The 16,307-nt window shown below is 40.7% G+C and overlaps 1 protein-coding gene across 2 annotated transcripts in view; it reads right to left on the bottom strand.

The window, feature by feature from the left end:
• The window catches only part of RAB2A (RAB2A, member RAS oncogene family), an 85,898-nt gene that overhangs the window by 58,543 nt on the left and 11,048 nt on the right, over nucleotides 1-16,307 (bottom strand). Inside the window, exon 1 of one of the 2 annotated variants that reach the window (XM_058699657.1) lies at nucleotides 9,058-9,112. The exons of the other annotated variant lie outside the window; for it this stretch is intronic. Coding sequence (XP_058555640.1) covers nucleotides 9,058-9,097 — 40 coding nt within the window. The 5' untranslated portion in view covers nucleotides 9,098-9,112. Of the gene's footprint in view, nucleotides 1-9,057; nucleotides 9,113-16,307 lie in introns of those variants that run through there. 2 annotated transcript variants of the gene reach the window in all.

The following is a 16,307-nucleotide window of genomic DNA, read 5'->3' as shown; positions in this document are numbered from 1 at the left end:
CCGACTCACTGGAGGGTCTTGAGCAAAGGAGTGACGGAATTGGAAGTAAATTCTAAAATAATCGTTCTGGCTGCTGCAGTGAGAATAACCTGCGAGCACAAGCAGACGAGAGCAGAAGCAGAGAGACTGGTTAAGGCGGCTTTCCTCAGTCAGGCAAGGAATGGTGTCTTGGACCAGGGCAGCAGCAATGAGGGGTCTGAAGTGACTGAATTCTATCCCCGGTTTGAAGCAGAGCCAGGATAATCTGTTGGTCGTGTGGATGTGGGTTTTGAGAGAAGGAGAAAAGCAGGAAGCACAGCTCCAATGTTTCTGCCTGATCAATGGGAGAATCCGTGAGATGGGGAAAATTCTCAGGAAAGATCATCAATTCCAGTCCAGTTATCTCGAGTTGGGGTGAACAGGCAATAGAATATAGGAGTTTGGTATGTAAGTTTAGACTACAGGGAAGATGTTGAGGTCGGAGATATAAATTAGAACTGTCAGCATAAGATGGTATTTATTTTTATTTATTTATTTATTTATTTATTTATTTATTTATTTATTTTTTTAAATGTTTGTTTATTATTGAGAGACAGAGAGGCACAGAGTGTGAGCAGGGGAGGGGACAGAGAGAGGGAGAAACACAGAATCCAAAGCAGGCTCCAGGCTCTGAGCTATGAGCACAGAACCTGACGCGGGGCTCGAACTCACAAACCGTGAGATCATGACCTGAGCGGAAGTCGGTCGCCCAACCAACTGAACCACCCAGGCGCCCCTTTAGGATGGTATTTAAAGCCACAGAAAGAGAGGGACCAGCAAAAAGACACGCCGTTTTATAAAAGCATGTTTGTTTTGTAACAGAATTAAACAGAAACCAAGCAAACATAAAAGCGGCCCCTCCAAATCCAACTACTACTGGTTTTCATTCTATACCTGGAACCTGAGAGGCCTTCCTGCATCCTCTTCTCTGCCTCTCCATGCAGACAGACTCCCACGGCTGGTTTCTGGCCACCACAGACGCCTTCTCTGGCCATTCTAGGTGAAGTAGCTTCCATTCCCAATCGCTCTCTATCCATTAGAAGTTTTTGATCTTTACCAAAAAATCCCCAAATCCGTATTGGGCCCCACCCCCAGAGGTTCGGACTGAGCTGTCAGCATCATGCAGTGGTTACAAGCACTACGTGGGTGGCCTTGGATGAACCTCTAACCTCTGTGGTGTTTTTGCCATGTAGAAGCTTTGTAGTTTCAGGGTCCTGCTTGTTTACTTTTGCTTTTGTTGCCTTTGCTTTTGGTGTCAGATCCAAGTCATCTCCAAGACCAGTGCCAAGGAGCTTATGGCGTATGTTTTTTTCTAGAAGTGTTATGGTTTCAGGACATTCAAGTCCTTAATCCGCTTGAGTTAATTTTTGTGTATGATGTGAGACAGTGGTCCAGTTTCATGCTTTTGTATGTCGCTGTCCAGTTTTCCTAACATCTTTTATTAAAGCGACTGCCCTTTCCCCACTGTATATTCTCGGCTCTTTTGTCATAAATGAGTTGACCATACATGTGTGGTTTATTTCTGGGCTCTCTATTCTGTTCTATGGACCCTCGTGTCTGTTTTTATGCCAAGACTCCACTGTTTTGATTACTACGGCTTTGTAATAGTTTGAAATCAGACAGCATGATGCCTCCAGCCTTGTTCTTTCTGAAGACTGCTTTCGCTACTCACTCTTTGATTAATACAAATTAGTGTACTTAATGCCACTGTCAGAGTTCCTACCATGAAGTCACCTTAACTTTTTCTTTTACTTTGGGTCCAAGTCACCATCATCAGTAGGACAGTATTGTGGTGAGGACTGAGTACCTAAGTCCCACATGAATGCCAAATAAATACAAGCAATACTCATTAAACTGCATTCCTAAAGCCTCATCCTACAGATTCTGATTCAGGAATTCTTTGGATGGACCCCAAAGTCAAGTTAATAGCCCCCTAGCGAGTTTTAGGCCATGTGTCCTCCACAAGAAACAATGGCCCTAGTGCCAGGTGTTCTACTGAGATTTATTTTCTTAGTCGTCAATTGACCTCACCAATTTCAAGATAATTTTAAAAAATTGATAATGTCTCTGTTTTTAAAATCATAAGGCACACAGTTTATTTTAAAATAAAAATTAAAAAATTTAAGGGGCGCTTGGGTGGCTCAGTCAGTTGAGTGTCTGACTTCGGCTCAGGTCATGATCTCAGAGTTTGTGAGTTCGAGCCCCACATCAGGCTCACTGCTGTCAGTGAGAATTCAGATCCTCTGTCCCTTTCTCTCTTTGCTCCTACCCTGCTGGTGCACACTCACACTCTCTCTCTCTCTCTCAAAAATAAACATTTAAATTTTTTTTAACTTAAAATTAAAAAAAGTAAAACTTGAAAAGTACCAGAACCAATTCCTAACCACTTTTGTCCAACTATCATTCTGAAATCATGGTTGCCTATTTATATCTATTACACTTGTAGATGTAACAAAATTTAACAAAAGTTCCATGAATGAAGGACCTATCTCATGACTAAAAGTAACTCACTGAAGAACTATGTATTTTATTTTTCTGATTTTGAGTCTTCTCTTTTTTTCTTTTTGATGAGTCTGGCTAAAGGTTTATCAATTTTGTTGATGTTCTTAAAATTTATTCATTTATTTTGAGAGACAGAGAGAGAGAGAGAGAGAGAGAGAGAGAAAGAAAGAATGCGAGTGGGGAAGGGCAGAGAGAGAGGGACAGAGAATCCCAAGCCAGGCTTCGAGCTGACAGCAAGGAGCCTGATGCAGGGCTCAAACCCATGAACCATGAGATCATGACCTGAACTGAAATCAAGTGTTTGAACGCTTAATTGACTGAGCCCCACAGGCGAACCCCAATTTTGTTGACCTTTTCAAACAACCAGCTTCTACTTTCACTGATCTTTTTTTTTCTTTTAGAGAACTGTATGTTTTAAAGTCATACCAAAAAACTGACAGACCTCTGACACAGATCATTCAGAGACGTGGTGAACTGGCTGAAATATTCGTAGCTTCTTTTGCAAACAGAAAACTGTATTCTTCTCTGCACAACATTCCAAATTGAGAAACATGAAAAAACAATAAAGTCTGCTCTTTTTAAACAGAAAACTAATAAACTCAGCATGGTATATTAGAAAGAACACAAGCTCTACAGTTGAAACACCAGTGTTCAAATCATCTATATCATTTTATAACCTGTGACCTTGGACAAATTAGATAGAGAAACTGAGCTCCATTTCCACATCTGTAAAATGGGAAAAAGAAAATAAAAACATAGCATTCCTACTTCAAAAGCATACCATAAAGCTTAAATGTGGAAACTTCAAATTTTGCAAATTCACAAGTTAATAAAAATGTTAAGCTGAGAATTCTTTCAGATGAATACGGCTGAGGAGCAAATCTCCAACCAAATCTACCTGATCTTGAGTTCAAAATTTTAAAAACATATTTTCTACAATTAAGTGAAGAAAACATCCATAATCTCTAACTTTCTTTCAAGTAAAATGAATTCAGAGTCACTCTTATGCTACCGGTTTTCCACACACTGTCCCCGCCTCACAACTAAGACAGCAATCCTCTCGACCACTTCCATTAGGTACTGATCTGGCCCCTTATTGTAACAGGCTGAAGAGTGGCCCCCAAAGAGAGATGTCCAAGGGCTACCCCCTAGAACCTGTGAATGTGACCTTGTTTAGGAAAAGGATCTCTGCGGATGTAATCGGGGATTCTGAGATCATGTCAGCCTGGATTTTGGCTGGGGCCTGAACCCAATGACAAGTGTGCTTACAAGAGAAAGGCAGGGGGAGGCAAACATACACACACAGGTGACAGGCTATGTGAAGACGGAGACAGGGACCGGAGCTGCGCTGTCACAAGCCAAAGGACACCCGGAGCCACCGGGAGCTACAGGAGACACGGGAGAAGTTTCCCTGGAGCCTTCAGAGGCACAGCGGCCCTGAAGATACCTGGACTCTGCACTTCCGGCCCCCAGAACTGTAAGCGAGTTTTGTTGTTTGAGGTCCGAAGGCAAGTTCGGGGGCATTAGTTACGGCAGCCCTAGGAAAGCAACCCACTTCTCCGGAGTCATCGTTCTTTCCTCTCCTCCTCCTGGGACTTTTGTGTTGTTAGTCTTCCAGGTGAGTTGACTCCATCTGTAATAATGTCTACCGTAATCAGTAAAGTGCCTCAAACACCAGAAATCGTAAGAGCAGTTAAGGGAAGGGGAAACAGGGCCTACAGAGCACTTAGGTCACAAATCTATCAGTGAAGGCTAGGAGGAAAGGTGAGAGATGGCCACTCAAAAAATATTTACGGAGTACTTATATTCCAGGCACTGGTAAAAATAAATGAATACAAACAGAGAAATTAGACAAAGTTTCCAAGAGGATGTAGCTTTCAAAACACAGGATATCTTTCCCCTGAAAATGGGAGGTACAGAAACAAGTAGGCTGACGACATGGCTGAAAGAGTTGCTGAAGAATCAATCAAGTGGAAAGGAAATAGGAAGTTGTGGGGATACAGCCCTCTTTCCCCTGGAGCAAATCATCTGCCACCACTTCTGTACCTCTGGTTTACAATATTAGAGTACTTCGAGTACTTTAAACACTTCTGGGATGCGACCAAAACCATGAATATGAGTAGAGCAGATCATGTCAGTATTTCTCACACATCCGGCCATCTGCACATATTTATTTAGCATACTTTAAGTGTTCTTTCCCCAAATACTCAGTGACTTTTTTCCATTTAGCTAATGGTTACTTATCTTTACAACCTAACTCAAGTGCCTTAACCCCTAGGGAGCTTCCGTAATACTTAATAACTTCCCTTCACAAAGTGAGTTAGGTATTCTTCGGATTTTAAAGTATGGAGACTTTCTGGCCGTGTGTATAAAATAATCAATGTAATTGTCTGGTTTCAGAAGAAAAAACTAGATGCTCTGTTGTAAATGCTGGAAAAGAAGAACACTAATGGCCTTCTGTGATGATCTCACTCACCTTGGGCATGGCATGGACTCTAGGAAACCACATCTGGACCTGAGCTCAAGACCAAGAGGTGAAGAAGTCAGGCCTCACAGAGGGCAAAACTCATTTTAAAAAACAGGCTCAGGAAGAGCACCAACCCTACTCCTTACTCAGCTACTCTTTGCTGAGGACCCACGACGGACACCTAACAGTGAGTAGAGAAGCCTTAACTTGATAGCTTACCCCTTACTCTGCATTCTTTATGAAACCTCTTTGCTTTTGACCTCTCCCATTGTATTGATTTTTTTCTCCCCCTTAGTTTTCACCTAATGTCCTTTTCTGACTCAGGATCTCATCAAGGACACCATGTTAACATTTGGCGATGTTTCCTTAGGCTCTTCTTGGCTATGACGGTTTCTCAGACTTTCCTGTTTTTTGACCCTGACAACTTTTAGCAGGACTGGTTAGGGTGCCGTAGAATGTCCCTCAACTGGAATCTGTCTGACTTTTCCCCCCATGACTGACTCAAGTTACTGATGTTTGGGAGGAAGACCACAGAGATAAGAGTAGTTTCTCACCTCTACAAAGGTACCTACTATCATAACAAGGGTACATACCATCAACATGACTGATTATTCCTGACCACCTGCCTGAGGTAGTCTGACAGGTTTCTCCACTGTGAAGTAACTCTGTTTCCTTCTCTTTCCATACTATACTCTTTGGAAGGACATCACTACACTTAGACCACCCCTTGGGGAGTGGATCTTACCAAAACTGTAACTACTGATCTGTTTCTCTTTGTATGTTGTCATCTTTCACCACCACGTCTCACTGCTCCTAGCCAATCTTCTGCCCTTTCATAATGCTTTAACATCACCATTGTATTTATTACTTTTATATTCAAAAATAAATTTAAAAAGAGCCTGTATTTGACGTACTCTTCTGAAATAGAAAAGTACCTGAAAATTACCTTCATCTTTAATTTTTGCTTCTTTTTTTTAAGTTTATTTATTTTTGAGAGAGACAGACAGTGCGAGTGGGGGAGGGGCAGAGAAAGAGGGAGAGATAATCCCAAGCAGGCTCGCACTGCTAACGCAGAGCCCGATGTGGGGCTCGAGCTCACAAAACCGTGAGACCTGAGCCAAAACCAAGAAACAGACAGACGCTTAACCAACTGAGCCAACCAGGCACCCCTTTAATTTTTCACTCCATGCAACATTCTCTCCTAAATCCTGTTAATTACAACTCTCATCAGTAACTACTTCATTTTCACTATCACTGCCTTAGATAAGGCCTTCATTACCCCCTACCTGGACCACCATAATAATCATCTAACTATACTCCAGCTTCCTAATCTGTCCTATGTATGACTGCACCAGGGATGAATGAGAAAAGAAGGAAGGAAGGGATTACATTTAACATCCAGTATGTCTCTGCCACTGTACTACAATATGAATATATACACGTGTGTGTATTTAGTATCTTTCTTTAACTAAATTTTTTTATTGTTTATTTACTTTTGAGAGAGAGACAGAGACAGAGACAGAGTGTGGGTGGGGGAGGGCAGAGAGAGAGGGAAACACAGAATCTGAAGCAGGCTCCAGGCTCTGAACTGTCAACACAGAGCCCGACGTGTGGCTCAAACTCACAGACCATGAGATCATTACCTGAGCCAAAGTGGGACACCTAACCGACTGAGCCGGCCAGGCGCCCCTTTAGTTTCTAATGTAATCATAATTCTAGTCTGGTATTCTTTTTTTTTAAAAACTTCCACCTATTCTACTGTCTACAGAATAAAGTTCAATTTCAACCATACTCTATCACGATTTAGGTCCAACATGTGTAATGAATTTATCTTTCCGAAAATCTTATTTCCAGTAACTATCTGACATGGGACTATACTACAGTTAAACTGGATGGTTTAGGGGCAGCTGGGTAGCTCAATCGGTTAAGCATCTGACTTTGGCTCAGGTCATGATCTCATGGTTCAAGAGTTCAAGCCCCTCCCACATGGGGCTCTGTGCTGTCAGCTTGGAGCCTGCTTCAGACCCTGTATCTCCCTCTCTCTCTGCCCCTCCCCTGATCGCACTATGTCTCTCTCTCAAAAATAAATACACATTAAAAAATAAAAAATAATAAACCGGATGGTTTATACTGAAGAACATATAAGGCGTGGCACTTAACAGATGTACAATAAATGACCACTAACTTGGTTTTTTCCTATTTGTACATTCTGATTATTTACCATTTCTACTTGTCTAAATAAACCCTACCCACTTTTCAAGAACCAGCTTGAACACTATCCTTTTTTTTTCTTTTCTTTCAATGCTCAATTTTTTTTCCTGAAATGCCATCTTACTCTGAGGTTTCCAAGAAGAACCGGCATTCTGGATTCTGGAACTTCTTTATGAAAATTCCAAGCTATTCCCAGTACTCCGTCAGAGCCCTTGTCACATTCTATCAGCACTGCTAGACTATAGACTCCTTAAGGGCCAGGACATACCTAATTCACTTTTAAATCCTTCACAGTAGAATCTGGTCCCGTGCTTTACATTTGAAAACTTTTACTATAATAGCCTTTTGCATTTCAAAGGTACACCGCCAGTTTAAGAGAGAACAAATGTACCGGACTAGATCTGGATCCTGTGCAGGACCCTGGGAGGAAAAGCTGTTTCAGGTCTCCAGGCCCTGTCTGCTTGTCTGTATAATGGCAACCATACCACTTATCTTATCCATAAGGTTATTTTGAGGAATGGAAGAGAGAGCACACAGATCACGAGTCTGTGCTTCTTTTCCCTTCCCCAGCACTGAAAGGCGGGTTGACACCTTATCCCATGCTGAGGCATAGTACTCTACATAATGCTTTAGTAAGCACTTATCCCCTTACACTTTTACTATTAATTTACACATCTACTTTCCTCCCTCAGGAAGAAATTCACCGCTTTGTGTTTTGAAAACCACCTTGCATTGTGGCCCGGCCTAGAAGACAGACGCTTGCTTACTGCATGTGGCATTCATGTACTGCCTGCTCACTGAAAAGGTCACACGGTGAGACTAGACTTTTCTATGTAATGACAAACTCTAGTAGTCTACATTAAAACAACAACAACAACAACAACGATTTCTCAGAAAATAATTTACTAATAATAAATAAAAGCTTTTTACTCGACACTGGATTTTTCAGGGAAGAGATGCTAGAGAATGAAAACCTTACTGTGCTGAATTAGAATCCCCTCTCTGATTATCATCTGCCAACCTCAGTGTAATTTTCCTTTGAAAAGTTCAGCTTTTTAGTGTGTACACAAGTTATCAATCAAGCGCCTCCTAGCTCCAAACCTTCACTGCCTGCTGGAGAGGCCAGAACATCTCTCCCTTGCCAGCTGGCGTGACAGCAAGTGTCGTCGGCAGAAGGCAGCACTCCGTAGCTCTCCTAGGCCAACCTTCCCTAGTGTTCCTTCAGGCTGCTTTCCCTGAAGGTCCCAGGACAGCTCCTCCCCATGGAATGCTTCCCAACAGCACACGGACTGATGGCACCTTTCTACTCCATCATGGCCCGTGGGTGAAATTCTCTGCCACCCAGTGGGCCTCAGCCATGCCCCTCCAAAGAGGTCTGGACTCCAGATTGGCTCCTTCCTTCCACGCTTGGAGGATGTGCCTCTGTCTGCTGCGACTGTATTCATCGGAAATCTCTTTACCTCGTAGCCAACTCCCTGTTACTCTAATCCCACGGTATAGTTAATGATTCTTTACATCAGACTTTCCCTGCTCAAATTCCTATGCGGTCTCAGTCTCCTAGGTGGAGTATGACTGATCCAACCAGTATGGTTAACAGAACCTTCGTTAAGACAAACCAAATTTAATCCGGTGAAGTTGAGGGTTTCTGAATATAAACCAAGTTTAGATTTTCTTAGGAAAGGCCTAGTTTGTCTTTTTTAGGGAGAATGCCAAAAAAAAAAAAAATACAAAACCAGATGCAATTTAAATTTTAAAAAACTGTAAAACAAATTGGAGCATCTGCTAATTTCCAAGGGGAACAAATAAAACATTAAATCTAATAGCAAGTAAGACAGCATAATGTGGTAAAAATGGCATACCTTTCCTTTCTTCCAACTCCTGGGACCTTCCCCCACTCATTTTAATGGTGGAAAACGGCTAGAGTGTTTGAGAAGAATCAGAATGAAGAAAACTGAAGTATAACTACCTCTCAGAATCTTAAGAGTGTCACAATTTGCTAGAATCATAGAGGTCCTCTGTGCTCTGTTTTGTAAACAGCAGGCTATAGCCAGTTAGGTCATGAAATCAATTTAGTGGATCACAACGAGCATAAAAAAAAAGAACTAGAAAAGAGCAAATATTAGACCATATGTACTGTACAAGGGTAAGTACTGTTTGGAAACATCTGTTTTAAAGGGATGTATGCATTGGGGTGTCTGGGTGGCTCAGTCTGTTAAGCATCCGACTCTTGACATCAGCTTGGGTCATGATTGTGAGATTGAGCCCGTGTTGGCTCCCACTGGGTGTAGAGCCTGCTTTAGGATTCTCCCTCTCCCTCTGCCCCTCCCGTGCACACACACACACGTGTGCTCTTATTCTTTTTTTTTTTTTTTAAGAGAGACAGATGCACTTACACGTACATCTGAACCCTGGGCTGCAATCAAATATGTACCTATTACTGTGACTTACAAAAACAAACACCTACGCAAATAAATAAATACAATTTAGGTATCACGAGTCATCTACCAGGTGATGATTCTATTACAGAAACCTCTTTGTAAAAAGATTTTTCCGTTAAGTGAAATTAGGATGACCCCATCCTGCTTTGCCAGGGGAAGGCTCAGTTGTTTTCCTGACAAATTCTGAATCCGTTTGGATGATAAATTATACGGTTTCTCTAAAGCAGGGATTCTCAACGTACGGTCCTCAGACCAGAAGCTTCAGCTATTACTCGGAAACTTGTTGGAATGCAAACGATCAGCCCCACCCCAGCCTTCCAGAATCAGAACCTGTGAGGCAGAGCCCCGCAATCTATGTCTTACCAAACTGTCCCAGTGATGCTGATGTGCACTGAAGTCTGAGAACCGCTGCCCTAGATATAACCAACTAAAATACTGCTTTCAGTGTCTAATTGTCTTCAGTTTAGTTTTCCAGCGATAACTAATCTGCAGCCCCTACGTGGTCGGTTTAACTGAAAATGCTGGAGATGTTTCCCCACGGTACAGGTAAAGTTCAAAACATGGTTAGCCTGCTTTCCACTTAGCAGCTTTGGTAATTACCCAGCTTAGAACAACTGGGCTCCCGCTACCTGTCAAATACCCAACAGACCCACTTCAATGCAGACACCTTCCTTCCGATTTTATTGCATCTATGGGCTTCTGTACTCAAGATATGCTCATATGCTTCTGCCTTGTTTAAAATATCTGCATGGTTTTTGACAGTCTGAAAGTGAAAACAGGCTCCCTCCTCACACACAATCTTATTTGATCATAACAGTAAGCCTATGAAGTCAGTCAGGGAAGAAATGATAACCTCATTTTGAAGATGAAGAAACTGAGGTTTAAGTGATATGCCTCAAGTAAGAGGCAGAATTGAAACTCCAAATCGGGTTTTCTGATTCGAAATCGTATTTTTCCACTATGCCATCCAACCTCCTCATTTTGTTCTTCTCAGATACCTCACAACCGATACCCTTCCTAACTAAAAATAATGTTATCTCACTTTCCGGGTATTATTAGTAGTAATACTAAGTGGAAGAAGACAATATTCTATAACTAAGTGACTCTGACAGGGCAGAAATTTAGTGAAGAAGGTTTTAAAAAAATGAATACTATCTCCTTGACACTGACTTGACCCCAACAATGTTTCCGTTAATATATCAGGTATATTACACTTTAATCTGACTATTTTCCTAATCCTTTCATGAGCAAAGATTCCAAGTAAGAACTGCAGCATCTCAAGAACACATTTCAATGAAGCAGCTTGCAGAGAACATTTTTCCATGATGTTACGGAAGAAGATGTTTAGGGATATAAATATACACTATAATTATTACACAATAAATTTACTGTCTGTGGTCTCTAAATAGTATGCTCTGATACAAATGAGATCAAAGTTCAAGGCTCTAAGCAAAAAAACAAACAAAACAAAACCTATTTCATGCAGTTTCTACATTATATTGGCAAGAGCCCACGAAGTACATGGTAACAGTAACTAAATCAAACTGCTACATTCCTAAACATAGACTAGGCACCAGTCAACACAGACAATGCTGAGATTGGCCTGCTGAATTTAAGTATACAAAATATTTATCAAGCTCAAAATTAGATATTCTAAGTCCGTATTTTTAGTGAAAAGTGATTTGGCAGTATCTATCAAAATACAAATATAAATCCTAGTCAGCCACAAATTTTACTTCTTACAAAAACCCACAATTGTGTTATGCTGTGTATTAACAATATTCAGCAACAGGTGTAAGTGAACATTTATTTCTGGCAACCCAGCATCAGAGTACCTTTCTTTGAACTCCCCAGTAGCCAGGGCACAGACATGTGACCCAGACTCAGCCGGTCAGATGCTCTTGTCCAGAATCTGGACTCGAAGGCGGGCTCCAATAGCAGACACTATAAAGAGAGAATCTGTGGTGCCTACAGTGGAGAGGAGATATATGCTGACACATATCCAGCATCTTCTTTAGCAACCTATACTGAAAGCAGGAATTTGGCTATGTTTTGCCTTCCCTGGTTTTGCCATTTTCAAGCTTCATTCTATTGCTCTCCTATCAATTCTATGAACATTCAATCTTTCTAATAAAATCTTCTGCTTAAATCAACCATGGTAGGTTTCTGCTGTTTGCAGGAAAAACAGAATGAGGAACTGAATAAATCATGGTTCAGCTATGCAAGTGTTTAGAAAGAATGAGACAGATTTACATGTGATGATATGTTAAGACACCTAAGACGTATCAACAAGAAAAAAAAATAAAGGTGTAGAACAGTACTAATTGTACAATCCTATTGGTAAAATAGGGACACATATATACACGCAAGCTTACAGATGTACAGAAAATTTCTGCAAGGATACACAAAACCATTGTTTACCATACTTACATAAGGCAGTATTTAATTTTCATTTTTCATCATGAACACTTATCACTTCCATCATTAAAATACATGCATAAGTTTTTCAAAGGATCTACTTTAGCATCAAACACTATATAAGCAATACTTTTACCAGCCTCATTTAAGATCTCCATACTGACGCGGCTTTTAAATAACTAGCAAAACTTCTTGCGTAACCAAAAATAGTTACATTAAATGTTGGTCTGTGGAGAAAATTACAGGAGAGCCTGTGAGTAAAATAATGTGCTGTGAAAAAGATTTAGATTTCCTTTTTTAACTCCTAAAAGCCACAAAAGAATACTAATCAGTAGTACTTTTTAATCAGACTTACTTATAGCTAAGCCTGAAAATTCACATACTCCTGCTCAAATCCAACATGGTCTTTCCCCCCCTTTTTTTTTCCTTTAATTTTAGAGAGAGAGACAGAGAGAGAGAGAGAGAGAGCGAGCACATGTGCTCAGGGGGCAGAGGGAGAGAGAATCTTAAGCAGGCTCCTTGCTCAGCGTGGAGTCTGACATGGGGCTCAATTCCATGACCCTGGGATCGTGACCTGAGTCAAAAATCCAAGAACCAGATGCTCAACTAACTGAGCCACCCAGGTGCCCCAGTTTTTTCACTTCTTTCTTTTTTAGTATTTATTTATTTTCGGAAGAGTGCAAGTGGGGGAGGGGCAGAGAGGGGAACAGAGGATCCAAAGCAGGCTCTGTGCTGACAAGCTGACAGCAGCAGTGAGCCCTATGTGGGGCTTGATCCCAAGAACCGTGAGTAGGAAGCTTAACTGACTGAGCCACCCGGCTGTCCCAGTGTTTTCACTTCTAAGGTAAATTCTCCAAGAAAGGAAATTTGAAGCCAGAAAGAATGGAGGAAAAAAGGCCAAGAAAGAAAAGAAGATTAGAAGTTGGAAAGGGATCACTAATTACTGTCAGAAATCTGAGTTAAGGGTAAAAATTTACCCCATATACTTGCTGCTGTCAGCGCAGAGCCGGCTTCAGATCATCTGTCCCGCTCTCTCTCTCTGCCTGTCCCCCCACTCACATTCTCTCAAAAATAAACATTAAAAAAAAGTCTTATCCCATTTAGAGATGGGGAAGGAGGGTTCTTTGAAGCTATCCAGAGGATAAACTAGCTCTTTATTAAAGTCTGCCACACAACGCTCTTCACAGTATGGCCCCAGATTCCTTTAGTTTTAAGCCCCCACAAAATCCCGACAAAACCCCTATCCTGCCACACTCTGTATAACCTTCCTGGCAAAGTAAAAGCCTGAGGAGCTCAGCTCAATTCTCTGTTTTCCACATAAACAAATATGAAGTAGGGGCAAAAGCACAGATTCTACAGGATTGTTAGGTGGGGGGGATTACTGAAATAAATGAGATCATGTCTGCTGGTATCATACCTGATATATCATTTGTAAAACAAAGTCAACAGGAACCTAGGATTACTGTGAGTACATGGAAAGCCATTACACAGCACTCGGCATACAGCTGGTGCTCAATAGATGTTTGCTGGAAGTCTGAGTCTGTTATGAGCCATTCATTCCAGTTAGAATGAATCCTCTCCATGTTCCGTCAGTACTCTGTACCTATTGCTATGCCACTGTCTTGTAATTATTATGGCAAATTGGTTCCCCTGTAGGGTGGAATAGTTTTGTTCATTCTTCTAATTCCAGCACAAGAACTGCTTAAACAGTATCTTAAATTTCTTTAACAAAAACAAATCTAATTCTCTACTCTGCATAAATTCCATCTTCCAAGCCTTAATACGTATTAATCAAACCTCTGTTTGAACAACTCCAGTAACAAACCGACTCACGACTTAACAAACTCTTTCCATTTCTTTTTTGTTTTGTTTTGTTTTATTTTATTTTAAAAAATGTTTTAGTAATCCCTACACCTAATGTGGGGCATGAATTCATGACCCCGAGATCAAGAGTCACATGTCCTTCCAGCTGAGCCAGCCAAGCATCCCACTCTTTTCCATTTCATAGGGAGTCCAAATCTATCTCTTTTACTAATGGTCCTCGGGGCACATGGGTGGCTCAGTCAGTTAAACATTCGACTGTTGATTTTGGCTCGGGTCATGATCTCACAGTTCATGAGTTCCAGCCCCACACTGGGCTCTGCGCTGACAGTGCAGAGCCTGCTTGGAATTCTCTGTCTCTCCCTTGCTGCCTGCCTCTCCCCTACTCACGTGCACACTCTTTCTCTCAAAATAAGTAAATACTTAAACAAAAAAACCTAACTGTCCTGGCTCTGCCCATGAAAAGCCAAAAAGGATAGGTTTAAGTCGCTCTTATTTGACAGTCACCCAAGTATTTAAAAGTCATTATTATATTCTCCTTTAAGTCTTCTCTTTTTTTTGGTTAAAATGTTTCTGTTATTTCGGTGGGCAGGGCGATAAAAGAAATGTTTCTGTTATTTCAGTTGTTCCTACAACGTCATGGTTGATACAGCCATCATACTACCCTGATTAGCCTCCCGAGCATACACTTCAGTGTGTAGACATCCCCCTGAAACAAGTTTCCATAACTGAATTGTAGTTGAGTTCTGACAGAATTATTACCTGCCTTGTCTGTATATTATACCTAGCATCACATTTATTCCTTTGTTGGCTTTATTACTCATCTGAGTCATACTGAACCAAGTCATATAAAACATGAAGTGTTTAGACATGTGCTATTTACCAGCTGACTTCCATCTTGTATTTGCATGGTTGTTTTTAAAATAAATATAAGGCTTTACTTTCATTAATTTCCATTTTGCTAAATTTAGCCAATCATTCGGCCTGTCAAGGTCATTTTGGATTCTGTCTGGTATAATCCACACATTAGCTCTTTCAACCAAATTGGATCTTATCCAAGTTGTTACTAATGTGAAATGTAAAAACAAAAGCCAGGACCGAATGCGGCAGCGTGCTCCCTGCAAGGGCAGCCCTTTATGGATACAGTTATTCAACCAGTTAAAAACCCACCTAGCTGTGGAACCGGTAGAATTTCTTCACCTTATACCAAAGGTTATATTGAACAAGCATAACAAATACCTTTACTTAAAGAACAGGTGAATCAATTCACCATGTATACAGTTATTATTGCTTTAATTTATAATAACTCATTTCCCTGCTTATTAATTTTTATATCAAGTTACATAAAGCTTTGCGCATAAGAGATTTTGGAAATGTGTACTTTTCCTTTGACCTTTGAAATGGTTAAAACTGAACTAACGATACTTTGCCCAAGAAGATAAAAAGATATTCTTTGATCGACAGATTCACTTATAGCGAAGACTTCTGAAGATCTAAAAAAAACTGCCCGAAGGGGTTCAAAATCAAGATAACCCATTCAAGAGGTATCTCAGGTACCAAGAGTGAGTGTAAAAGAAATTGGGGTGGAAGATAACCATAGACCTTAATATCTCTTTCCTGAACCGAGGTGAAAAAGAGCACCTCCTACCTGATATTGTTTCAATCTCAAGTGGCCTGTGAGGCTACCTGACACAGGAAAGGACGTTCCTTTATGGAATCCAAAGAAAATTTCAGGATCAAAGAACTGCCATTTTGCAGATTAACATGTGATCCTGTTTCCCTCAACTCAAGTAATTACAGTTTGAAATAACCACAACGAATAGCTTTTTCTATAGCCAAGACCTCCTCCACTAATTTAATTTTACGACGCTCAACAGATTCGAAAAATTACCTCTAGGGGTGCCTGGCTGGCTCATTTGGAGGAGTGCACGACCCTTGATCTCGGGGTTGGGGTGTAGAGATTACTTAAATAAATAAAACTTAAAAAAAAAAAGGAAGAAGAAAAATTATTTGTAAGGATTACTATTAATAAAGTACTTTGCAGCTTACAAGATACCTGCAGACATTTCTTACTTCAAACACAAAAATCCTGTGGGATAGATATTAGCCAGGCATCCCTACTGTCTTTTTCTAGATGAGAAAACTGAAGTGGAAGAGGTCTGAACTTCACCAAGGTAACAAGTAAGCAGAGGAGCCCCCACACTACTCAAGATATTGTAATTACAAATACTAGGCTCTTGGAAAGTTTTCAAGAGTGCTGCCTAAGCTAAAATAACCAGAGAGGACTTAGAATAACAGTACAATTAACTCTTGAACATGGGTTTGAATTGTGCGAGTCCACTCATACGTGGATGTTTTTCAATAAATACAGTATAGCACTGTAAATGTATTCTCTTTATAGTTTTCTTAATAACATTTTTACTTTAGCTTCC

Source organism: Neofelis nebulosa, chromosome 14, assembly GCF_028018385.1.
Source record: "Neofelis nebulosa isolate mNeoNeb1 chromosome 14, mNeoNeb1.pri, whole genome shotgun sequence".
Lineage (NCBI taxonomy): Eukaryota > Metazoa > Chordata > Mammalia > Carnivora > Felidae > Neofelis > Neofelis nebulosa.
This window is presented reverse-complemented; position numbering and strand designations above follow the sequence as displayed.